Raw genomic sequence first — 22,126 nt, 5'->3', positions numbered from 1 at the left:
CAAAATGATACATGTTACTTCTCACAACCCACTGGACAGAAATAGCCACATGGACCCAACCAAAAGTAACAGGGTTGAAAAGTACAATCTCCTGTGTCCCCATGAAGAAGAGGAGAATTAAATAATGATGCATACAGTCATATCTCCCATTTTTACAAGGTAAAAGCCCCTGAAAAATGAGACATTAATGATAAAATGAGGATAACTATATTGTGCCTTAGGGAAGAAGTAGACCGATGAATACGCAGGGCACTAGATCTTAATCCTACTGTCTGATATTTTGCTTGATGATGACCAGAGTTTTGCTCTTCTACTTATTTTCCATCAAGGACTCACAAATACTGGAGAAAAATCGCCATTGGTCAACCCATTGGACAAAGGCTGACGTAGTACAAATCTAGGTGTTCATCCGTCTGTAATTACATAGGGTTTTAAGAGTAAGTTTTTTCTCCCTTTCTCACTTCTTGGTTCTGAGGCCAGATGGAGAGGTTTCTGCTTCTTGAAGACCCACAGATGCAGCATTCACCAAATTTCCCATGGTTTGTTCTAGACACACCAAATATCAAACTTCAAGAACTAAGTCTATGATACCCATTATTTTCTGTATACTTAATGTGGAAACTGCAGGAAGTGAATCAATCTCCCTGAGGCTCCTTTTGGCATTTCCACATGCTCTGTTGCCATCTTTGTTGGTCTACTTTTCATTTCCTCGGTGTTGTCTGCATCACTAATACAGAACTTGGAATCCTTCTCCCCTAAATCTCCTTTCAGTCTCCCAGCATCTGCTACAGCAACTTGTGTATGACCATTAGTTAATTAGTGTTAATTTTTTTAAAAGTTTTTATTTTAATTCCAGTTAGTTTAACATAGTGTTATATTAGTTTCAAGTGTACAATGTAGGGATTCAACACTTCCATACAACACGTGGTGTTTATCACAACAGGTGCACTCCTTAATCCCCATTACTTGTTTCACCCATCCCCCCACCCACCTCCCCTCTGGTAACCACCGCTTTGTTCTCTATAGTCAAGAGGCTGTTCCTTGGTTTCTCTCTCTCTTTTTTTTTTCCCCCCTTTCCTCACTGTTTTGTTTTTTTTAATTCTACATATGATTGAAATCATATGGTATTTGTCTTTCTCTGATTGACTGATTTCACTTAACATAATATTCTAACTCCATCCATGTTAGTGCAATTCATGTCAATGTTTCTTAAATAAATGAGTGGCTAGTTTCTTTTTTTGCCCTACTTAGAAGCAGCATAGTTAGCATTTCAGTGATGTACTCTATATTCCCTCAAGTCATTGCCCTCTAACCCTTGCTGCTTTGTTTAATCTCTTCTGCTGCATGGAGTGGTGGTTCAGAGAAGCAGTGAAACTTGGAGATACGAGGCAGTGTAAGAAGAAAGTGCTGAGTGGCTGGCAAGGGTCAACACAGTTTGTGATCTAATAATCTGAATACTCACTGGGGCTGAGGGACGAGTTGGGGAGGTTGGGTTCTTCCGAGAATTGTTAGAGCAGACTAAAATATCTACTTATAGAGATTTCTTTCCCTGTTATTTTATTTATAAATTTTTAAAAATATAAATTTATAAATTTATTATTAACATAGCTTGTTCTATGCTAATTTACCCCAGTAATTTGGATGTTATTTTTGACTCATTTTAACCTAATGCTGATTTTATAGCTATGATAGTAGAAGATGGATTTCTGAACTAATCTGGAAAATTTTTCTTAAAATTAGACCATGTACATCGTTCAGATTTATGTCTTTTCATGTACCAGTTAGTGTTGTGAGTACTTAAAAAAAACTATGCTAATATGAAGGTCAGTGGTATGCAAAAATTACTCACCAGGTAAACTCTTGATTTCCATACCAGTAGAGGGATAGAAGAGCCCTGAAATCACATAATTCCAAGATTATTATCCCATTCAGAATGCAAACCCCAACACGAATACAGGATTCCTAATATTTATGGACTTGGAGATGGAAGCTCCCTTTAAGATCATTTAGGCAGGGATGCCTGGGTGGCTCAGTTGGTTGAGCATCTGCCTTTGGCTCGGGTCATGATCCCAGGGTCCTGGGATGGAGCCCTGCATCGGGCTCTTTCCCTGCTCGGGAGGGAGCCTGCTTCCCTTCCTCTCTCTCTGCCTGCCTCTCTGCCTACTTGTGATCTCTGTCTGTCAAATAAATAAATATTTTTAAAAAATAAAATAAACAGTTATTTAGAAAGCTGCATTGTGCCTACCATGCACTTAACAACAAGAGCTAGAAAAAAAAAAAACAAAAAACAAACACCAGAATCTCTACAATTAAAGAATTTATGATCCAATTAGAAAGAGAGATGAATAAAAGCTAGGGAAAAATTGAATGGATATTATTCTAAGAACTATGTACAGTCTTGTGAAATTTTAGTTATAATGGAAGGTTGTGCACTTAAGGTTGCAAGAAAAAAAGGTTGGGGGAGGTGGTGGTGGCATTTCTTCTCAGGCTTTCCCCCCATAGCGAGATATTAACAATAGCAACAACTACTCTTAATATCATGAATAGAAAAATGACACCTTATCATGGATGTTTTGTATCTTTACTTTCTAGTTCAGTTAGAGCTAAGTGAAGATGGCAGATGAGCACCCAACACGGTCCCAAGGGAAGGCATCTCTTCTAACAGTTAAGTGGCAGGTTGATGTGAGATTTCTGACGTAATAAAACACCTCCTAAGGCTCTAACACTGTTGCTATTATTGCCACCCTTATCCCAAATGCTGTGCCAGCTGCTCACGCGCTCAAACATACAGACATAGCCTCCTAGCCCGTCCAGGATGCAGAGTGCAAGTGGCAGCCTTTTTCCTGCCCCACACTGAAGTCCTACCTATCCTGGGACGCTCTGGAAGGAAGCCCATCAATGGGCGGTGCGGAGCTGCGCGTACTCCCCAGCAATCCTCCAAGAGGCCACACCCAACACAAGGCCCCCATTGTGTCTTGGGGAACCGTAGCGCCACAGTATTACGCTGGCTGCCCCTCTTAAAGAAGAGCCAGCGGCTCTCAGCGACCCCAGCCAGGACTGGGCGGGGCGGCCTCACGCAGGGCAGGTGGCCGGAACACCGGGGCGCGCGCGCTCTAGGGCCGCGCTGGCGCCCCGGGCCCGCACGCCGGACTCGCGCGGGCGCCGCCGCACCTGGAGGCGGAGCCAAGCCCTGTGGCCCGCCCGCTCCCGGGCGCGAAGCCCCCTCCCCGCGCCCCTCCCGCCGCTCTGCAGACGCGCGCAGGTGCGTGAGGCCGCGCCTGCCCAGGACCTTGCAGACGTGGGCCCACCATGGAGCACATCCGCACGCCCAAGGTTGGTGGCACTGGCGCGGTTGGAAGAGGGAGAGCGGGAGCTGGAGGAGGGATGCTGAGCCGGCGCGAGGCCCGGTTTCCCTGTGGGGCGCTGGCCGAGCCGGCATCGCGAGCCAGGGAGGAGGAGGCAGGGCTCGAGCATCTCCCGGTTCGCTGTGAGGCTGGTCTTTTTCTTGCTGCCTCACAGGCCTAGCTTTGGCTGTTGCCGGATCTAACCTCTTGTCCTTGAGAGCGCGCATTGGACATAAGGGTGGATGGGAAGGAACCCCAATTGTCCGTTGAGTAATAGGGCTGCTGATAAGCTGATTAACGCTCCCTTCTGGTCTGGCACTAGGTTGCTGCTGCTGCAATCCGCTCCCTGACTGCCCCCCCCCCCCCCCCAATTTTCTGTTGGCTGCTCTGAGCAGTTGAAAGAGAAAACGCCTTCCTGATGACAGGTGCCAGGGAAGGAGTTACGTGCAGGTGGACTGAATCGGGCACTCCGGAAGCTTGTTGAATCTAAGGGCTCAGACCCACACTGCTCACCCTTTAGCTTCCCATCCTCAGGCTCTCAGCTGCAATGGACCTTCCACAGAGCATATGATCAATATTCGGTGTGGGGGTGAACATTATTCTCAGTCCTTCCATCTTCTTGCCGTTTCCACCAGTTTTCGTTCATTGAGAAGGGTGCCGCTTTCAGATTCATCCGCTGGTGTGTCTGAAAACAGCACCAGCTTTTGCCACTCAACAAAAGCGGCGGGTGCCTGGTCATTCCAGATAAATGACACTGGAATCCTTGACGGCTGCACCAAACTTTCCCACTCGTAGTTGCACTACTAATGTAATTTAGAGTGAACGATGATCAGCAATCGTGTCTGACAAAAACCCTAAACTAGTGAAAGAATGTATTTCAAGCCGGTTGGCTGTCTCTCGTTACTACCACCATAGCTCCTTGTGTTTCCAAGGATGATCTCACGTTCAAAATCTAGGCCCTTGATAGAGTTGAGTCAAAGCTGGGTCTGTGTGATCAGAATTTAGGGGGCTCCAGGGATCCCACTCTTTTCATGCAAGGGGGGAGAGGGAGGGCATCGCTTTGTTATAAGTCCAGTAAGAATTCATTCCTAAATTGTAGAGTGGTTCCTAAGTACCTCTTGGTAGAAGCAGCTTTACAATGATCTCAGGTCAGTGGATGAATAATTCTTTTAGTTTGCTAGATAGTGTCAGTTCCAATAGTTAAATTTAAGTTGTATTGATTTTGCACTATGGAATTAAATTGTTGCTTTACTATTGGGAAATTGTAAACATAGAAGAGAGTGCCCTAAACCACAAGGTAGGCGGCTCAGAGCTTTCAGGATGTAAGTGGTGCTAAATAATTTATTCCGGAATGACAGATTTAACTCATGGATTCCCTTCGTCCTTGCCAAGGACATCTTTGTCGTGATAAATGGGGCCCTTTATAAAAATGATACCTGATGTGAAGGTCAATAGCAAGAGTGATAGAGTGACATGACACCATAGAATATGAATATGGGGAGTAAAGGCCTTTTCCTTTCTATGTTCAAACTCTGTATGAACTACTTTCCTTTCTCTGTTCAAACTCTGTAAGCCATGTGTATAAACCTGAGCAGCAAACAATATTCTACTTATTCTTATAATTGGTTTTCGTGAACCAATTATATACTAAACTATACAGTTTAGTACTAAACTGTACTAAGCAGTTTAGTACCTCAAATCAGAAATCCCCTTCTATTAGGAAATGGAAAAAATGGGGGGAAATGGAGAATCATCTGAAATGGCATTGGATTGAGGGTTATTAATATTTAGGATAACGCAGGTGGAAAAAAATTAAATACAGAGATTGGGTGGATCAGATTAATTTACTCATTCATATCATTTCACAAGCCTTTGAGAACCTTTCATGAGTGAGGCTCTGTTAGGTTCTGGGATCTTGAAGCCTCAGGGAACTCCTTGTCTGGAAGGGGAGGCAGTTGTAAGTCTGGACAGAGATAAATACAAGAGACAGTGGACGGAGGAGAGGATGGATGACAATGAGCTCAACTATAAAGGGTGAGGAAGTCTTCTTAAAGAAGAGTAGCGTCTTGGGAGACAAACCATAAGAGACTTTTATTTTTATTTTTTTAAGATTTTATTTATTTGACAGAGAGAGATCACAAGTGGGCAGAGAGGCAGGCAGAGAGAGAGGAGGAAGCAGACTCCCTGCAGAGCAGAGAACCCGATGCGGGACTTGATCCCAGGACCCTGAGATCATGACCTGAGCTGAAGGCAGAGGCTTAACCACTGAGCTACCCAGGTGCCCCATAAGAGACTTTTAATCTCAGAAAACAAACTGAAGGTTGCTAGGGGGTGGGAGGGTAGGGATAGGGTGGGCTGGGTGATGACATCGGGGAGGGTATGGGCTATGGTGAGTGCTTTGAAATGTGTTAAGCCTGATGATTCACAGACCTGTACCCCTGGGGCAAATAATACATTATATGTTAATAAAAATAATTTTAAACAAACAAAAAGAAGAGTAGAGTCTTAACGTGTAAGGAGTCAAGGAGGACCAGGAGCGCTTGAAACAGTTCTCTTGCAAACTGTGTCCGTGCAATGTATTGTAAGGTATCATTACAACCTCAAAGACGCTGAAACCTTATGAGTGATAAAGATGGAAATGATGAAGTGATTGCTTGAGGCTAAACAATATCTCTTCTCATTTTGCATTTTTAGGTGCAAAACTAATTTTCACAGTATAAATGAAAAATAGAACACGGCTACTTACAGAGTATATGTTGCAAAGTATATCATTAGTCGTGATTATATCCATCCTTCTACTTTGTTTCCAGTATGCTCTGGGGGAGCTGGATAGATAGTTTGCCTTAGATTTTATTATGCATGTCTTGGGCTATAAGGATATAAGGATATTCACAAATTTTGTTTTTCTGATCCACTGTGGGTTTGAAGTGATTATTTACTTTATGTGTAAATATTATGTGGATAGCAGGCTTTTACTTTAAGAGGAAAAGAAGTGCACACATATATGCGTGTATGATGTACAGTTGCTTTACTACTACAATGAAAGTCATTCATTTACTCTTTAGAAGCTGTATAATATCCATCACAGCCTCTGTGTTCTGCTTCTGTCTCTGGAGTGCAGTTTGAGACAGATGTACATGAATAATGTGGAATACTTTGTGCATATTTCTTTCTGTGTGTGTGTGCGTGTTTAACTGAAGCCTTTAACTGAGCATATGTTAAGCAGGGTGTTTCTCTCCCAGAATGGTTCCTTTATAGAAAAGAAATGTTCTGAGGATAAGCTAGTTTGTAGTTGGGTCAAAGTGAGGACACCAACCATTACCTGCACTCATCATAGTGAACTTTTGGGTTTTTACTTCTCTATCTGGATTTCTTTTTTAACCAGTCTGAAAGCTTGGTAGAAAGAAAATACCCTGCGAGAAGTGGGTTCAGTTATATAAAAAGACTGCAGGACTCCTGGACGTGGCTTGAAGTGTTTTGTAGGATTTGGTTTGTTACTGGACTGAAGCTAATGTGTCTAGAATCCTGGCTAAGTAATCTCTTTTTATGCTTTGATCTTTCTGGAAGGCTTCCCCCCGCCCCCACATCACTAAATTTTAGTTGTAAAATAGAATATATGATGACTCCCAAACTGCAAAAATGACCTTGAAAATGTCTTCTTTTTCCACCTCATCCCCCTTGCTGAGCCATTACTGGGCTAGCCTACTAACTGGTAACTGTCCTCTTCACTCTTCTCTAACTAACCCCTTCTGCACAGTGGGAGCCTGGGGATGCTTTTAAGGCACAAGTTGATCATGTTACTTGTCCGCTGAAATTCTTGGATGGCTTCCCTTTTTTTTTTTTTATCTTTATTTTTAAAGATTTATTTATTTTAGAGAGAGAGTGTAAGGGCAGGGTGGTTGACAGAAGGAGAGGAAGAGAACATCTCAAGCAGATTCTGTGCTGAGTGCAGAGCCTGACACAGGGCTCAATCTCACAGCTCTGAGATCATGACTTGAGCTGAAATCAGGAGTCAGATGTCCTCTGGGTGGTTTCCCTTTGTACCTAGTATATAAAGTGAGAATGCTCAGAGTGGCCGTAAGGCCCTGGATAGACCAATTCCTCTTCACTTCCCCAGCCTCATTCTGTGACAGTCGTTTTCTTATAAACTACCCTCTGGTCACAGCTAGCCTTCATGTGTTTCTCTAATGTGAGTTCTTTTCTGCCCCAGGACTTTTGCACTGCTGTTACATCTGGGGGATAGACTCTTAGCCTCAGACCAGGCTAAAACTCATCTCTAGTTATAGACTAGATAGAAATTCCTCAGAGTGGTTGTTGCCCAGTTTCTCCTCTGAGTCAGGTTTGCCTGTTACATTGTATCACCAAATGTAATATTTCACCTTAGGCTCCTTATTACAAGTTCAAGATTTATTTGAGTCATTGGTTAATGTCCAGCTCCCCTGCTAGACTAGGAGTCCTATGAAGGTGAGGATCATGTCTTATTCACTCTAACACAGTTTCTGGCCCAATTAAGCATCAGTAAATAAATTAACAATTGAATAATAGGAGTGAGTTATTCTTGGTTTCAGTTCTTCCGTTTTTCCCATTTGCTTTAGTGAACCAGGCCTTGTGTGTTGTACCCATAACTAGGATAGTATTGTGAATCCTCTAATAGATTTAGTGTTGAATACCCATAGAGGTCAGTATATTATGTCATATATATATACACATAATATGTATTTTGTGATTATATGTAGTTTTAATGAGCTAGAATCCAAATTAACATGAAATTCACCATTTCAGTCATTTTATACAATTCAGTGTTTGTTAGTGCATTTATAATGTTGTGCAACCATCACCAGTCTCTAAGAACATTTTATCACCCACCGAAGAAACCCAGTGCCGATTAGTAGTCAGTCCTTGTTCCCCCATGCCAACCACTAATCTTCTTTTGGTCTCTGTTAGGTTTGCCTATTGTGGACATCTCATATCATAATCTAAGATATGGCCTCTTGTGACTTCTTTCGTTTAGCATAATATTTCTGGGTTCATCCAAGTCGTAGCATGTAATGATACCTCATTCCCTTTTATGCAGGATGATATTCCACTACGTGCTGCTTATCCATTCAACAGCTGATGGGCATTTGGGTTGTTCCCACCTTTTGATTATTATGAATATTGCTGCTATGAACACTCTTATACTTGTTTGTTTGTATGTGTGAAAATAATTTTTTTTTAATTTGCGTATAGTTGACTCACTATGGTACCTTAGTTTCAGGTGTACCACTTGGTGACGTGACACGTTTATACGTTATTCTGTATTCACCACAAGTGTAGCTACCAACTGTCCCATTTCATGGCTATTACACATCCTTGACTGTAGTCTTTATGCTCCTTTATTTCCATGATTTAGTCATTCCATAATTGGAGGCCCATATCTCCCTCTCCCCTTCACTCATTTTGCCCAATCCCCACCCCCTGAAAATAAGTATTTAGTTCTCTTAGGCGTATCCCTAGAAGTGGAATTACAGGGTCATATGGTAATTCTATGTTACTTTTTTGGGGAAGTTATGATTACATCTTATTATGATATTACTGAAACCTTCTTCATGTGATTTCAACACTGCAGAATGACATGTATGGTACAGAGAACCTAGATACTTTGGAAACAATTGTTTAGATGGTATGAATAGATAGATTTGCATCAAAAGGGAATATGGAATTTAATAGTTAAACATTAAAGCAATTTCTTAGGAAACCAACCCAGTGAACATGAAGTCATATTTCTATCATTCCATATTCAGTTCTGATTTGAGACAGTGACCCTTTCTACACAGTGATAGTGTGTTTTTTCTCCCTTACTGAACTTTTGCCCACTGTTATTTTGCGTGTGTGTATATATATGTATTCATTCACCTACTTATTGTTTTATTGAGTGCATATTATTCACGTGGCTATAGTTTGTGTAACCTGTCTCCGCTATTAGGGATTTGGATTTTGAGCCCCTATGAAAATCTCTGGTATAGTTTCCTTAATATAAATTGCCCAGAATAGAAAGCTTTTAGAGTAGGAATAATCTCATGAGGGTATCACATGATATCTTTCAGGATTGGCAAGATTCTCATATGGCCCCGTGTTTAGGCAAATTCTTTATAGTCTCAGCAGAAACGAAGGGTAGAAATGGCAGAGAAGAAGATCTTGCTTGATAATAGAGAGGTGGTTTCCCACAATTACACCTGTTTGTATAAAAGAAACTAGTTTATCTTTTAATGGAATAGAGGCGTCTAAACAAGTTACTCTCCACGGTGAAGATAGGGAGGTATTTCAGGTATCTGGGAAGAGAATGGATTAGAATCATGTGTTTTTTGTTTTGTTTTTAAATTGAAGTTACTTGGCATACATGATTATCAGTTTCAGGTGTACAACATAGTAATTCAACGTCTACATAATTACGAAACGATCACCATGATAAGCGCACTCACCATCTGTCACCCTCCATGGTTATTGCAATATTATTGACTGCTCCCTGTGCTGTACTTTACATCCTTATGACTTATTTATTTTATAACTGGAAGTTTGTACCTCTTAGCCTCCTTCACCTACTTTGTCCACCCACCACTCCTCCCCTCTGGCAACTACTCATTTGTCCTCTGTACTTATGAGTATGTTTGAATAGGTTTCTACTTTGTTTTATTTGTTTTTTTTTTTTTTTAAGATTCCACGTGTAAGTGAAATCATACAGTGTTTGTCTTTCTCTGTCTGACTTACTTCACTTAGCATAATATCATACCTCTAGGTCTATGTGGTGGCAAATGCAAGATTTCATCCTTTTTTATGATGGAATGATAGTCCATTTCATAAATATGCCAAATATTTTTTATCCATTCATCTGTTGAAGACTCTCAGGTTGCTTCCATATTTTGGTCATTGTAAGTAATGCTTCAATATACATCTATCTTTTTGAATTAGCATTTTTGTTTCCTTTGGGTAGATACCCAGTAGTGGAATTGCTGGGTCATATGATAATTCTATTTTTAATTTTTTGAGGATTCTCCATACTATTTTCCATAGTGGTTGCACCAATTGTCATTTCCACCAACAGTGCATGGGGGTTTCCTTTTCTCTACACCCTTGCCAACATTTGTTATTTCTTATCTGTTTGATACTAGCTATGCTGACAGGTGTGGGCTGCTACCTCTTTGTGGTGGTGATTTTCCTTTCCCTGATGGTTAGTGATGTAGAGCATCTTTTCACATGTCTGTTGGCCATCTGTATGTCTTTTTGGAAAATGTCTGTTCAGCTCCTCTGCCCATTTTTTTTTTTTAAAGATTTTATTTATTTATTTAACACAGAGAGAAATCACAAGTAAGCAGAGCAGCAGACAGGGGCGGGGGGAAGCAGGCTCCCCACCAAGCAGAGAACCTGATGCAGGGCTCGATCCCAGAACCCTGGGATCATGACCTGAGCCGAAGGCAGAGGCTTAACCCACTCACCCACCCAGGCGCCCCTCCTCTGCCCATTTTAAAATGGATTGTTGTGGGGTTTTTTACAGTCATGTTGTATGAGTTCTTTATATAATTTATATATTAGTCCTTTATCAGATGCATCATTAGCAAATATTTTCTTTTATTTAGTAGGTTGTCTTTTTATGTTGTTGATGGTTTCCTTTGCTGTGGAAAAAAGCTTATAAGTTTGATGTAGCCCTATTTGTTTATTTTTGTTTTTGTATATTTTTGCCCTTCTCTGTGAAGATAGATCCAAAAAAATATTACTAAGACCAGTGCCATTGAAGTTATTGCTTGTGTTATGTTTTGTGAGCTTTATGTTTTCAGGTCTTTTATGTAAGTCTTTAATCCATATTGAGTTTATCTTAGTATCTGATGTAAGAGAGTGGTCCAGTTTCATTCTTTTGCATGTAGGAGTCCACTTTCTTCAGCACCATTTATTGAAGACACCGTCTTTCCCCTGTTGTGTGTTCTTGCCTCCTTTGTTTCAGATTAATTAACCATATAAATGTGGGTTTATTTCCGGGCTCTGTTCTGTTCCATTGATTTAAGTGTCTGTTTTAGTGCCAGTACCATACTGTTTTGATTAGTATAGGTTTGTAGCATAGTTTGAGATCTGGAGCTTAATACCTCTACTTTTGTTCTTTCTCAAGATTGCTTTGTAGTTTCATACAAATTTTAGGTTTATTTATTCTAGTTCTATGAAATATACCATTGGTATTTTGATAGGGATTGCATTGAATCTGTTGATTGCTTTAGGCAGTATGGACATTTTAACAATATTGATTCTTCCAGTCCATGAGAACAGTGTATCTTTCCACTGATTTGTGTTTTCTTCAATTTCTTTCATCCATGTCTTCTAGTTTTCAGACTATAAGTCTTTAACCTCCTTAGTTACCTTTATTTCTAGGTATTTCATTCTTTTTGATGGAATTATAAATGGGATTGTTTTCTTAATTTATCTTTTTTTTTTTTAAGATTTTATTTATTTGACAGAGAGAGAGAGAGAGAGAGATCACAAGTAGGCAGAGAGGCAGGCAGAGAGAAAGGGGGAAGCAGGCTCCCTGCTGAGCAGAGAGCCCGATGCGGGGCTCGATCCCAGGACCCTGAGATCATGACCTGAGCAGAAGGCAGAGACTTAACCCACTGAGCCACCCAGGCGCCCCTTAATTTATCTTTCTGATGGTTTGTTATTAGTGTGTAGATTTATTAGCAATAGATATCTGGGTATTAATTCTGTGTCCTGCAACTTTACTGAATTTGTTTATTCTAATAGTTTTTTTTATGGTGTCTTTAGAGTTTTCTATATCATTTTGTTGGCAAACAGTGAAAGTTTTACTTCTTCCTTACCAACTTAGATGCCTCATTTCTTTTGCTTGTCTGATTACTGGGGCTAAGATTTTCAGTACTGTGTTGAATAAAAGTGGTGGGAATGAGCATCTTTGCTTTGTTCCTGATCTTAGAAGAAAAGCTTTCAGCTTTTCACTGTTGAGTCTGATAGTGGGTTTGTCATATATGGTATTTATTATGCTGGGGTATGTTCCCTTTGTACTCACTTTGTTGAGAGATTTTATCATTTTATTAATGTAATGTACACATTGATTTGCTCATATTGAACCATCCTTTCAACATCCCACTTGATCGTGCTATATGATCCTTTTAATGTATTGTTGAATTTGGCTGGTAATATTTTGTTGAGGAATTTGTGTTCGTGTTCCTCAGGGATATTGGCCGGTAATTTAATTTTTTTGTCAGTTTTGATATCAGGGTAATGCTGACTCATAGAAAGAATTTGGAAGTGTTTCTTCCTCTTCTATTTTTTGGGAAATAGTTTGAGATAGATACTCTTCCTTAATAGGTGGTAGAATTTACGGTAAATCCATTTGGACTTTGGTTTGGTGGGAGTTTCTTGATTACCTGTTCAATTTTATCCTAATACTTGGTCTGTTCAGATTTTCTATTTCTTCCTAGTTCAGTTTGGAAGATTATATGTTTCTATCAATTTCTCCATTTCTTCTAGGTTTATTCATTTTTTCTAGGCCCAGTTTGTTGGCATATAATTGTTCATAGTAGTCTCTTATAATTCTTTGTAGTTCTGTGGTGTCGGTTGTACCTTCTCCTCTTTCATTTTTGATTTTATTTATTTGGGCCCTCAGTATTTTTCTTATTGAGTCTGACTAAAGGTTTTTCAATTTTGTTATCTTTGGACAGAACCAGCTCTTAGTTTTGTTGATCTTTTATATTGTTTTTAAAGTTTGTATTTCATTTATTTCCTTTCTTATTTCTATTACTAACTTCCTTCTACTAACTTTGGGCTTTGTTTGTTCTTTTTATAGCCCATTGGGTGGAAGTAAGATTGCTTATTTGAGATTTTCCTTATATTTTGAGGTAGGCCTGTATTAATATAAACTTCCCTCTTAGAAATGCTTTTGCTAGTTCCATAGACTTTGGACCATTGTTTTTCCATTCTCATTTGTCTCAAGGTATTTTTGGGTTTCCTCTTTGATCTTTCTTGACCCCTTGGTTGTTTAGTAGCATGTTGTTTGACCTCTACGTACTTGTGGGTTTTTTCCTAGTTTTTAAAATTATAATTAATGTCTAATTTCATATCATTGTGGTTGGAAAAAAATGCTTGATTTCAGTCTTCTTAAATTTATTGAGACTTGTTTTGTGGCCTAACATGTGATCTGTTCTGGAGAATGTTACATGTGTACTTGAAGGAATCTGCTGTGTTTGAATGGCATTTTTTTTTTTTTTATTTATCTGTTGATCCATTTTTGTCTAATGTATTATTTAAGGACTCTGTTTCCTTATTGATTTTCTCTCTGGATGATCTATCCATTGATGTATATGGGGTGTGAAAGTCTGCAGTATTATTGTATTGCTGTCAATTTCTCCCCTTTAAGTCTGTTAGTATTTCCTGTACATATTTAGGTGCTCTTATGTTGGGTGTGTAAATATTTACAACTGTTACATCTTCTTGTTGGAGTGATCCCTTTATCATTTTGTAATGACCTTCTTTGTCTTTTGTTACAGTCTTTGATTTAAAGTCTGTTTTGTCTGGGGGCACCTGAGTGGCTCAATGGGTTAAGCCTCTGCCTTCAGCTTAGGTTATGATCTCAGGGTCCTGGGATCGAGCCCCACATGGGGAAATCTCTGCTCAGCAGGGAGCCTGCCTCCCCCCCCGCCCCCGCCTGCCTCTCTGCCTATTTGTGATCTCTCTGTCTGTCAAATAAATAAATAAAATCTTTAAAGTCTGAAAAAAATCTTTAAAGTCTGTTTTGTCTAATATAAGTATTGCTACTCCAGGTTTCTTTTCATTCCATTTGCATAAAATATCTTTTTCCATCCCTTCACTTTCAGTCTGTGTGTATCTTCAGGTCTGAAGTGAGTCTCTTGGAGCCAGCATATATATGGGTCTTATTTTTTTGTCCATTCAGCCAGACTGTGTCTTTTGATTGGAGCATTTGGTCCATTTACATTAAAAATAAGTATTGGTAGGTATGTATTTATTGCTATTTTTTAAGCTGTTTTTGGTGGGTTTTGTAGTTCTTCTCTGTTCTAGAGTGATGTTTAAATTTCCTCTAAGCTAAGTGCCCACTTACTCCAAGTTTCATACTTGTCATGCGGGGTGTCCTTCTCACCGTGTCCCTTGGCAGTCCATAATGACCATGGACAGTTCTAATCACTAAGAAGTTTTCTTTATATTTAGTAAAAATCTGTTTCACTTTAGGTTTTAGCCGTTAGTTCTAGTTCTGTTCATTGGGATATTGCCCAGTGCATCAACCCTCCTTCCAGGAAATGGCCCTTCGAGTATTTCATTTCATGCTACCATCCCCCTAACGTTTCCCTCCTACCTAAGTAGTTAGCTTAGTGCTGCCTATTCTGGCAACCAACCAGTGGCTTTGTTTAAGTTCTTTTACCATCCTGGTTACTTTATTCAGTGAGTTACAAAAATATGATTACTTTACGTTTTGTTGAATTGGGAGATCAAAATTTAATAACTCTTTTTGGTTGTAAATTGTGCATACCACAGGTGGCCTTTTGGTGAACTGACTGTGGAAGAGAACCATTGTTAAGTTAGCTCCACATATTGTGCTGTGAAGTCAAACCTGCCCTGCCTTTTCCTTGAATGATAGTGTCTTACACTCATCTTTGTTGAATAGAGTCTCATTGGTTTGGTTTATTGCTTAATCCCTTATTCTCTCTTTTGATCCTGGTACAAGTCTGCCTCCCCTCTTGGTTTGTACCATTGGCATTTTAACAAGCTCACACCCTGTTACCTTATCCATGATCTCGTCCAAGAAAGAAACTAGATTAGGTGGTTATAACTTCCTAGTAACCAAAGCTGTTTTTCCCCCGTCTCCCAGGATTTCCATTCTGGTAGCAGATTAACTTGTTCTCTCGGTTTGGTGCCATCTACCATTTGAGAAACTTGTCCTTCATCACCTCTCCAAATAGCTTATGGAAGGAAAAAATGAAGTTGTCTGTGATGATGATGTATTAGAATGTTCCTGCTGATTGATGGTTTCCTTTTCTAGGAAAAGGAAAATACAAAATTCCATTAAAGAAGCAATTTTAGAATCTTGCTTTGAATTAATGTCCAAGTTACCAACTTATAATTACAAAATTCCATGTCCGCCATTTGAAAATAGTGATCTGATGTGCAAGTGTTCTATGTGGTTGAGAGGGATCAATAGATTCATGAGAAGATTCTTTTTCTGTGTCATTCACCACCAGTATATCATCAGCACTGTTATTTCTTCTTTCAATTTCATTTAATAAATAATAATTTTCAGGTTATAAAAGTATTTTTTTTGATTCTATATTAGAATACAGAAATTAACCACTGTTAATAATTGAATATATTTCCTTCTGCCAGTTTTCTCTTTGCATGAATACTCAACCCTTTTATTTGTTTGTTTATAAATTAAGGATCACCCAGTTCAATTTTGTTGTATGTTTCCTTTACTGTATTGTGGTCTTTGAAAACATGCTTTTAGAAGACTGTGTGATGTTTTATAATGTAGAAATATTATCACATTGAACATTTCCCCATAAGGCTATTACAATAATGTTATGATGAAAATCTTGTTTATTAATTATTATCTGCATATGTAACTACTCCCTTAGGATAGATCCCTAGATGGAGTTACTGTGTCACAGAAGATGAACAAGACTTTACAAAAACATTATATCAATTTTTAGAAACAGAGTATAGTGTCCTCACTGTGCCATTGCTTTATTATTTAAAAAATATTTGTCACTAGGTATCATATAAGACTGATGAATTAAAAACCTGTACCTCTGAAACTAATAATACATTATGTGTTGTTAATTTAAAAAAAAGCAAAGACAACCTAAAAAATAAAAACATAAATAAAAATGAAAATATTTGCTCATTTAAATAAGGGGAATGGCACTTCATTCTTTCATTGTTTTTTTTTTTTTTTTACTAGTGATGTTGAAACCTTTTCAAACATGGTTTTTGATATTTTGTTACTTTTCTGTGTTATCCACTTATATCTTTTTACATTTTAATTATTGGTGATTTTATTATGTGGGTGGCGTATATATATTGTAATATATATATAATAACAAATTTACTCAGAATTCACATACTATAAAATTAATTCTTTTAAAATATATGTCTCTCCTTTTCTATATGCTCACCAACACAATTATCTAATTCCAGAACATGTCATCACTCCAAAACGAAACCCATACTTAGTAATGATCATTCCCACCTCTCCCCCGTCCTTACCCATCAACCACTAATGCACTTTCTGTCTCTGTGTATTTGCTTTTTCTGGACATTTCATATAAATTGAGTCATACAACATGTAGCTTGCTTTTTTCCCTTAGCATAATGTTTTTTTTTTTTTTTTTGACAGAGAGAGATCACAAGCAGGCAGAGAGGCAGGCAGAGAGAGAGGAGGAAGCAGATTCCCTGCTGAGCAGAGAGCCCGATGTGGGGCTCGATCCCAGGACCCTGAGATCATGACCCGAGCCGAAGGCAGCGGCCTAACCCACTGAGCCACCCAGGCGCCCCTAGCATAATGTTTTCAAGGTTCATCAGAGTTGTAGCGTTTATCAGCACTTCATTACTTTCTATCCATTCTATGGATATAACAGATTTTGTTTATCCATTCATCAGGTGATGGATATTTTTGTTGGGCTATTATAAATAATGCTCCTATGAACTTTTGTATACAAGTTTTTGTGTCGGCCTATGTTTTTCTTTCTCATAGGTGGAATCTCACTTCTCTGAGTGAAATTGCTGAATCATATGACAACTCTAAGTTTAACATTTTGAAGAACTGTAATGTACCATTTCAAAGTTCCACCAGTGTATGAGATTCTAGTTTTTCCATATCCTTGTCAGCACTTGTTACTGTCTTTTTTTATTTTATTCATCTTAGTGGGTGTAAAGTGGTATGTATCATGGTTTTGATTTGCATTTCCCTAATGACTAATTATGTTGTGTGTCTTTTCATGTGCTTAGTGACCATTGGTTTTATCTCCTTTGGAGAACTATTTGTTCAAATCCTTTGATCGTCCTTAAATTGAATTATTTGTCTTTTTTTTAAATTTACTTATTTAGTTGCAAAAAATTCTTTATGGGGAGGGAGTCAAGATGGCGGAGAAGTAGCAGGCTGAGACTACTTCAGATAGCGGGAGATCAGCTAGATAGCTTATCTAAAGATTGCAAACACCTACAAATCCAACGGGAGATCGAAGAGAAGAAGAACAGCAACTCTAGAAACAGAAAATCAACCACTTTCTGAAAGGTAGGACGGGCGGAGAAGTGAATCCAAAGCGACGGGAAGATAGACCGCGGGGGGAGGGGCCGGCTCCCGGCAAGCGGCGGAGCAACGGAGCACAAAATCGGGACTTTTAAAAGTCTGTTCCGCTGAGGGACATCGCTCCAGAGGCTTAACCGGGGTGAAGCCCACGCAGGGTCAGCGTGGCCTCAGGTCCCGCAGGGTCACAGAAGGATCAGGGGTGTCTGAGGGTCGCAGAGCTTACAGGTATTAGAACAGGGAAGCCGGCTACAGAGACAGAGCCGAGGAGTAAGCTCTAAGCTCGGGGTTACCTTGAACTGGTCGCAGGCTCTGTCAGCTCAGAGTGCGGCCGGAGGCAGGGTGACGGGAGTAAATCGGCGCTGTTCTCTGAGGGCGCACTGAGGAGTGGGGCCCCGGGCTCTCGGCTCCTCTGGGCCGGAGACCGGGAGGCCGCCATCTTCATTCCCGCCCTCCGGAACTCTACGGAAAGCGCTCAGGGAACAAAAGCTCCCGAAAGCAAACCCGAGCGGATTACTCAGCCCGGCCCCTGGTAAGGGCGGTGCAACTCCGCCTGGGGCAAAGACACTTGAGAATCACTACAACAGGCCCCTCCCCCAGAAGATCAACAAGAAGCCCAGCCAGGACCAAGTTCACCTACCAAGGAGTACAGTTTCAATACCAAGGAGAGCAGCGGAATTCCAAAGGAGGAGAAAGCAAAGCACAGAACTCATGGCTTTCTCCCCATGATTCTTTAGCCTTGCAGTTAATTTAATTTTTTTTCTTTTTCAATTTATTTTTCTTCTTCGGCTAAATTTTTTTAACTTTTACCCTTTTCTTTTTTAATGTTTTTTAACTAGTTTATCTAATATATATATATATATATTTTTTTTTTTATATATTTTTTTTTTTTTTTTTTTTTTTTTTTTATTTTTTTTTTTTTTTTTTTTTTCCTTCTTTCTGAACCTCTTTTTATCCCCTTTCTCCCCCCTCACGATTTGGGATCTCTTCTGATTTGGCTAAAGCATATTTTCCTGGGGTTGTTGCCACCCTTTTAGTATTTTACTTGCTCCTTCATATACTCTTATCTGGACAAAATGACAAGGCGGAAAAATTCACCACAAAAAAAAGAACAAGAGGCAGTACCGAAGGCTAGGGACCTAATCAATACAGACATTGGTAATATGTCAGATCTAGAGTTCAGAATGACGATTCTCAAGCTTCTAGCCGGGCTTGAAAAAGGCATGGAAGATATTAGAGAAACCCTCTCCAGAGATATAAAAGCCCTTTCTGGAGAAATAAAAGAACTAAAATCTAACCAAGTTGAAATAAAAAAAGCTATTAATGAGGTGCAATCAAAAATGGAGGCTCTCACTGCTAGGATAAATGAGGCAGAAGAAAGAATTAGCGATATAGAAGACCAAATGACAGAGAATAAAGAAGCTGAGCAAAAGAGGGACAAAGAGCTACTGGACCATGAGGGGAGAATTCGAGAGATAAGTGACACCATAAGATGAAACAACATTAGAATAATTGGGATTCCAGAAGAAGAGGAAACAGAGAGGGGAGCAGAAGGTATATTGGAGAGAATTATTGGAGAGAATTTCCCCAATATGGCAAAGGGAACAAGCATCAAAATCCAGGAGATTCAGAGAACCCCCCTCAAAATCAATAAGAATAGGTCCACACCCCGTCACCTAATAGTAAAATTTACAAGTCTTAGTGACAAAGAGAAGATCCTGAAAGCAGCCCGGGAAAAGAAGTCTGTAACGTACAATGGTAAAAATATTAGATTGGCAGCAGACTTATCCACAGAGACCTGGCAGGCCAGAAAGAGCTGGCATGATATATTCAGAGTACTAAACGAGAAAAACATGCAGCCAAGAATACTATATCCAGCTAGGCTATCATTGAAAATAGAAGGAGAGATTAAAAGCTTCCAGGACGAACAGAAACTGAAAGAATTTGCAAATACCAAACCAGCTCTACAGGAAATATTGAAAGGGGTCCTCTAAACAAAGAGAGACCCTAAAAGTAGTAGATCAGAAAGAAACAGAGACAATATACAATAACAGTCACCTTACAGGCAATACAATGGCACTAAATTCATATCTCTCAATACTTACCCTGAATGTTAATGGGCTAAATGCCCCAATCAAAAGACACAGGGTATCAGAATGGATAAAAAAACAAAACCCATCTATATGTTGCCTACAAGAAACTCATCTTAAACCTGAAGACACCTCCAGATTTAAAGTGAGGGGGTGGAAAAGAATTTACCATGCTAATGGTCATCAGAAGAAAGCAGGAGTGGCAATCCTTATATCAGATCAATTAGATTTTAAGCCAAAGACTATAATAAGAGATGAGGAAGGACACTATATCATACTCAAAGGAACTGTCCAACAAGAAGATCTAACAATTTTAAATATCTATGCCCCTAACATGGGAGCAGCCAACTATATAAACCAATTAATAACAAAATCAAAGAAACACATCGACAATAATACAATAATAGTAGGGGACTTTAACACTCCCCTCACTGAAATGGACAGATCATCCAAGCAAAAGATCAACAAGGAAATCAAGGCCTTAAATGACACACTGGACCAGATGGACATCACAGGTATATTCAGAACATTTCATCCCAAAGAAACAGAATACACATTCTTCTCTAGTGCACATGGAACATTCTCCAGAATAGATCATATTCTCGGTCCTAAATCAGGTCTCAACTGTTATCAAAAGATTGGAATCATTCCCTGCATATTTTCAGACCACAATGCTCTGAAGCTAGAACTCAATCACAAGAGGAAATTTGGAAAGAACCCAAATACATGGAGACTAAACAGCATCCTTCTAAAGAATGAATGGGTCAACCAGGAAATTAAAGAAGAGTTGAAAAAATTCATGGAAACAAATGGTAATGAAAACACAACGGTTCAAAATCTGTGGGGCACAACAAAGGCAGTCCTGAGAGGAAAATATATAGCGGTACAAGCCTTTCTCAAGAAACAAGAAAGGTCTCAGGTACACAACCTAACCCTACACCTAAAAGAGCTAGAGAAAGAATAAGAAAGAAACCCTAAACCCAGCAGGAGAAGAGAAATCATAAAGATCAGAGCAGAAATCAATGAAATAGAAACCAAAAAAACAATAGAACAAATCAACGAAACTAGGAGCTGGTTCTTTGAAAGAATTAAGATCGATAAACCCCTGGCCAGACTTATCAAAAAGAAAAGAGAAAGGACCCAAATAAATAAAATCATGAATGAAAGAGGAGAGATCACAACTAACACCAAAGAAATACAGACAATTATAAGAACATACTATGAGCAACTCTACGCCAACAAATTTGACAATCTGGAAGAAATGGATGCATTCCTAGAGACATATAAACTACCACAACTGAACCAGGAAGAAATAGAAAGCCTGAACAGACCCATAACCAGTAAGGAGATTGAAACAGTCATCAAAAATCTCCAAACAAACAAAAGCCCAGGGCCAGATGGCTTCCCGGGGGAATTCTACCAAACATTTAAAGAAGAACTAATTCCTATTCTCCTGAAACTGTTCCAAAAAATAGAAATGGAAGGAAAACTTCCAAACTCATTTTATGAGGCCAGCATCACCTTGATCCCAAAACCAGACAAGGATCCCATCAAAAAAGAGAACTACAGACCAATATCCTTGATGAACACAGATGCAAAAATTCTCGCCAAAATACTAGCCAATAGGATTCAACAGTACATTAAAAGGATTATTCACCACGACCAAGTGGGATTTATTCCAGGGCTGCAAGGTTGGTTCAACATCCGCAAATCAATCAATGTGATACAACACATTAATAAAAGAAAGAACAAGAACCATATGATACTCTCCATAGATGCTGAAAAAGCATTGGACAAAGTACAGCATCCCTTCCTGATCAAAACTCTTCAAAGTGTAGGGATAGAGGGCACATACCTCAATATTATCAAAGCCATCTATGAAAAACCCACTGCAAATATCATTCTCAATGGAGAAAAACTGAAAGCTTTTCCGCTAAGGTCAGGAACAAGGCAGGAATGTCCGTTATCACCACTGCTATTCAACATAGTACTAGAAGTCCTAGCCTCAGCAATCAGACAACAAAAGGAAATTAAAGGCATCCAAATTGGCAAAGAAGAAGTCAAACTATCACTCTTCACAGATGATATGATACTATATGTGGAAAACCCAAAAGACTCCACTCCAAAACTGCTAGAACTTGTACAGGAATTCAGTAAAGTGTCAGGATATAAAATCAATGCCCAGAAATCAGTTGCATTTCTCTACACCAACGACAAGACAGAAGAAAGAGAAATTAAGGAGTCCATCCCATTTACAATTGCACCCAAAACTATAAGATACCTAGGAATAAATCTAACCAAAGAGACTAAGAATCTATACACAGAAAACTATAAAGTACTCATGAAAGAAATTGAGGAAGACACAAAGAAATGGAAAAATGTTCCATGCTCCTGGATTGGAAGAA

General features: G+C 39.3%; 1 protein-coding gene across 1 annotated transcript in view; it reads left to right on the top strand.

Moving 5' to 3' along the window:
• The first annotated feature begins 2,613 nt into the window (after positions 1-2,613).
• Positions 2,614-22,126, top strand: part of LOC111144468 (myotubularin related protein 7) — a 175,200-nt gene continuing 155,687 nt past the window's right edge. The window contains 4 exon segments of the mRNA XM_022498776.1: positions 2,614-2,682; positions 2,815-2,910; positions 2,913-3,278; positions 3,280-3,333. Coding sequence (XP_022354484.1) covers positions 2,614-2,682; positions 2,815-2,910; positions 2,913-3,278; positions 3,280-3,333 — 585 coding nt within the window.

This window comes from Enhydra lutris, unplaced genomic scaffold (assembly GCF_002288905.1).
Source record: "Enhydra lutris kenyoni isolate GAN:26980312 unplaced genomic scaffold, ASM228890v2 scaffoldscaffold11, whole genome shotgun sequence".
In the NCBI taxonomy this organism is placed as follows: Eukaryota; Metazoa; Chordata; class Mammalia; order Carnivora; family Mustelidae; genus Enhydra; species Enhydra lutris.
This window is presented reverse-complemented; position numbering and strand designations above follow the sequence as displayed.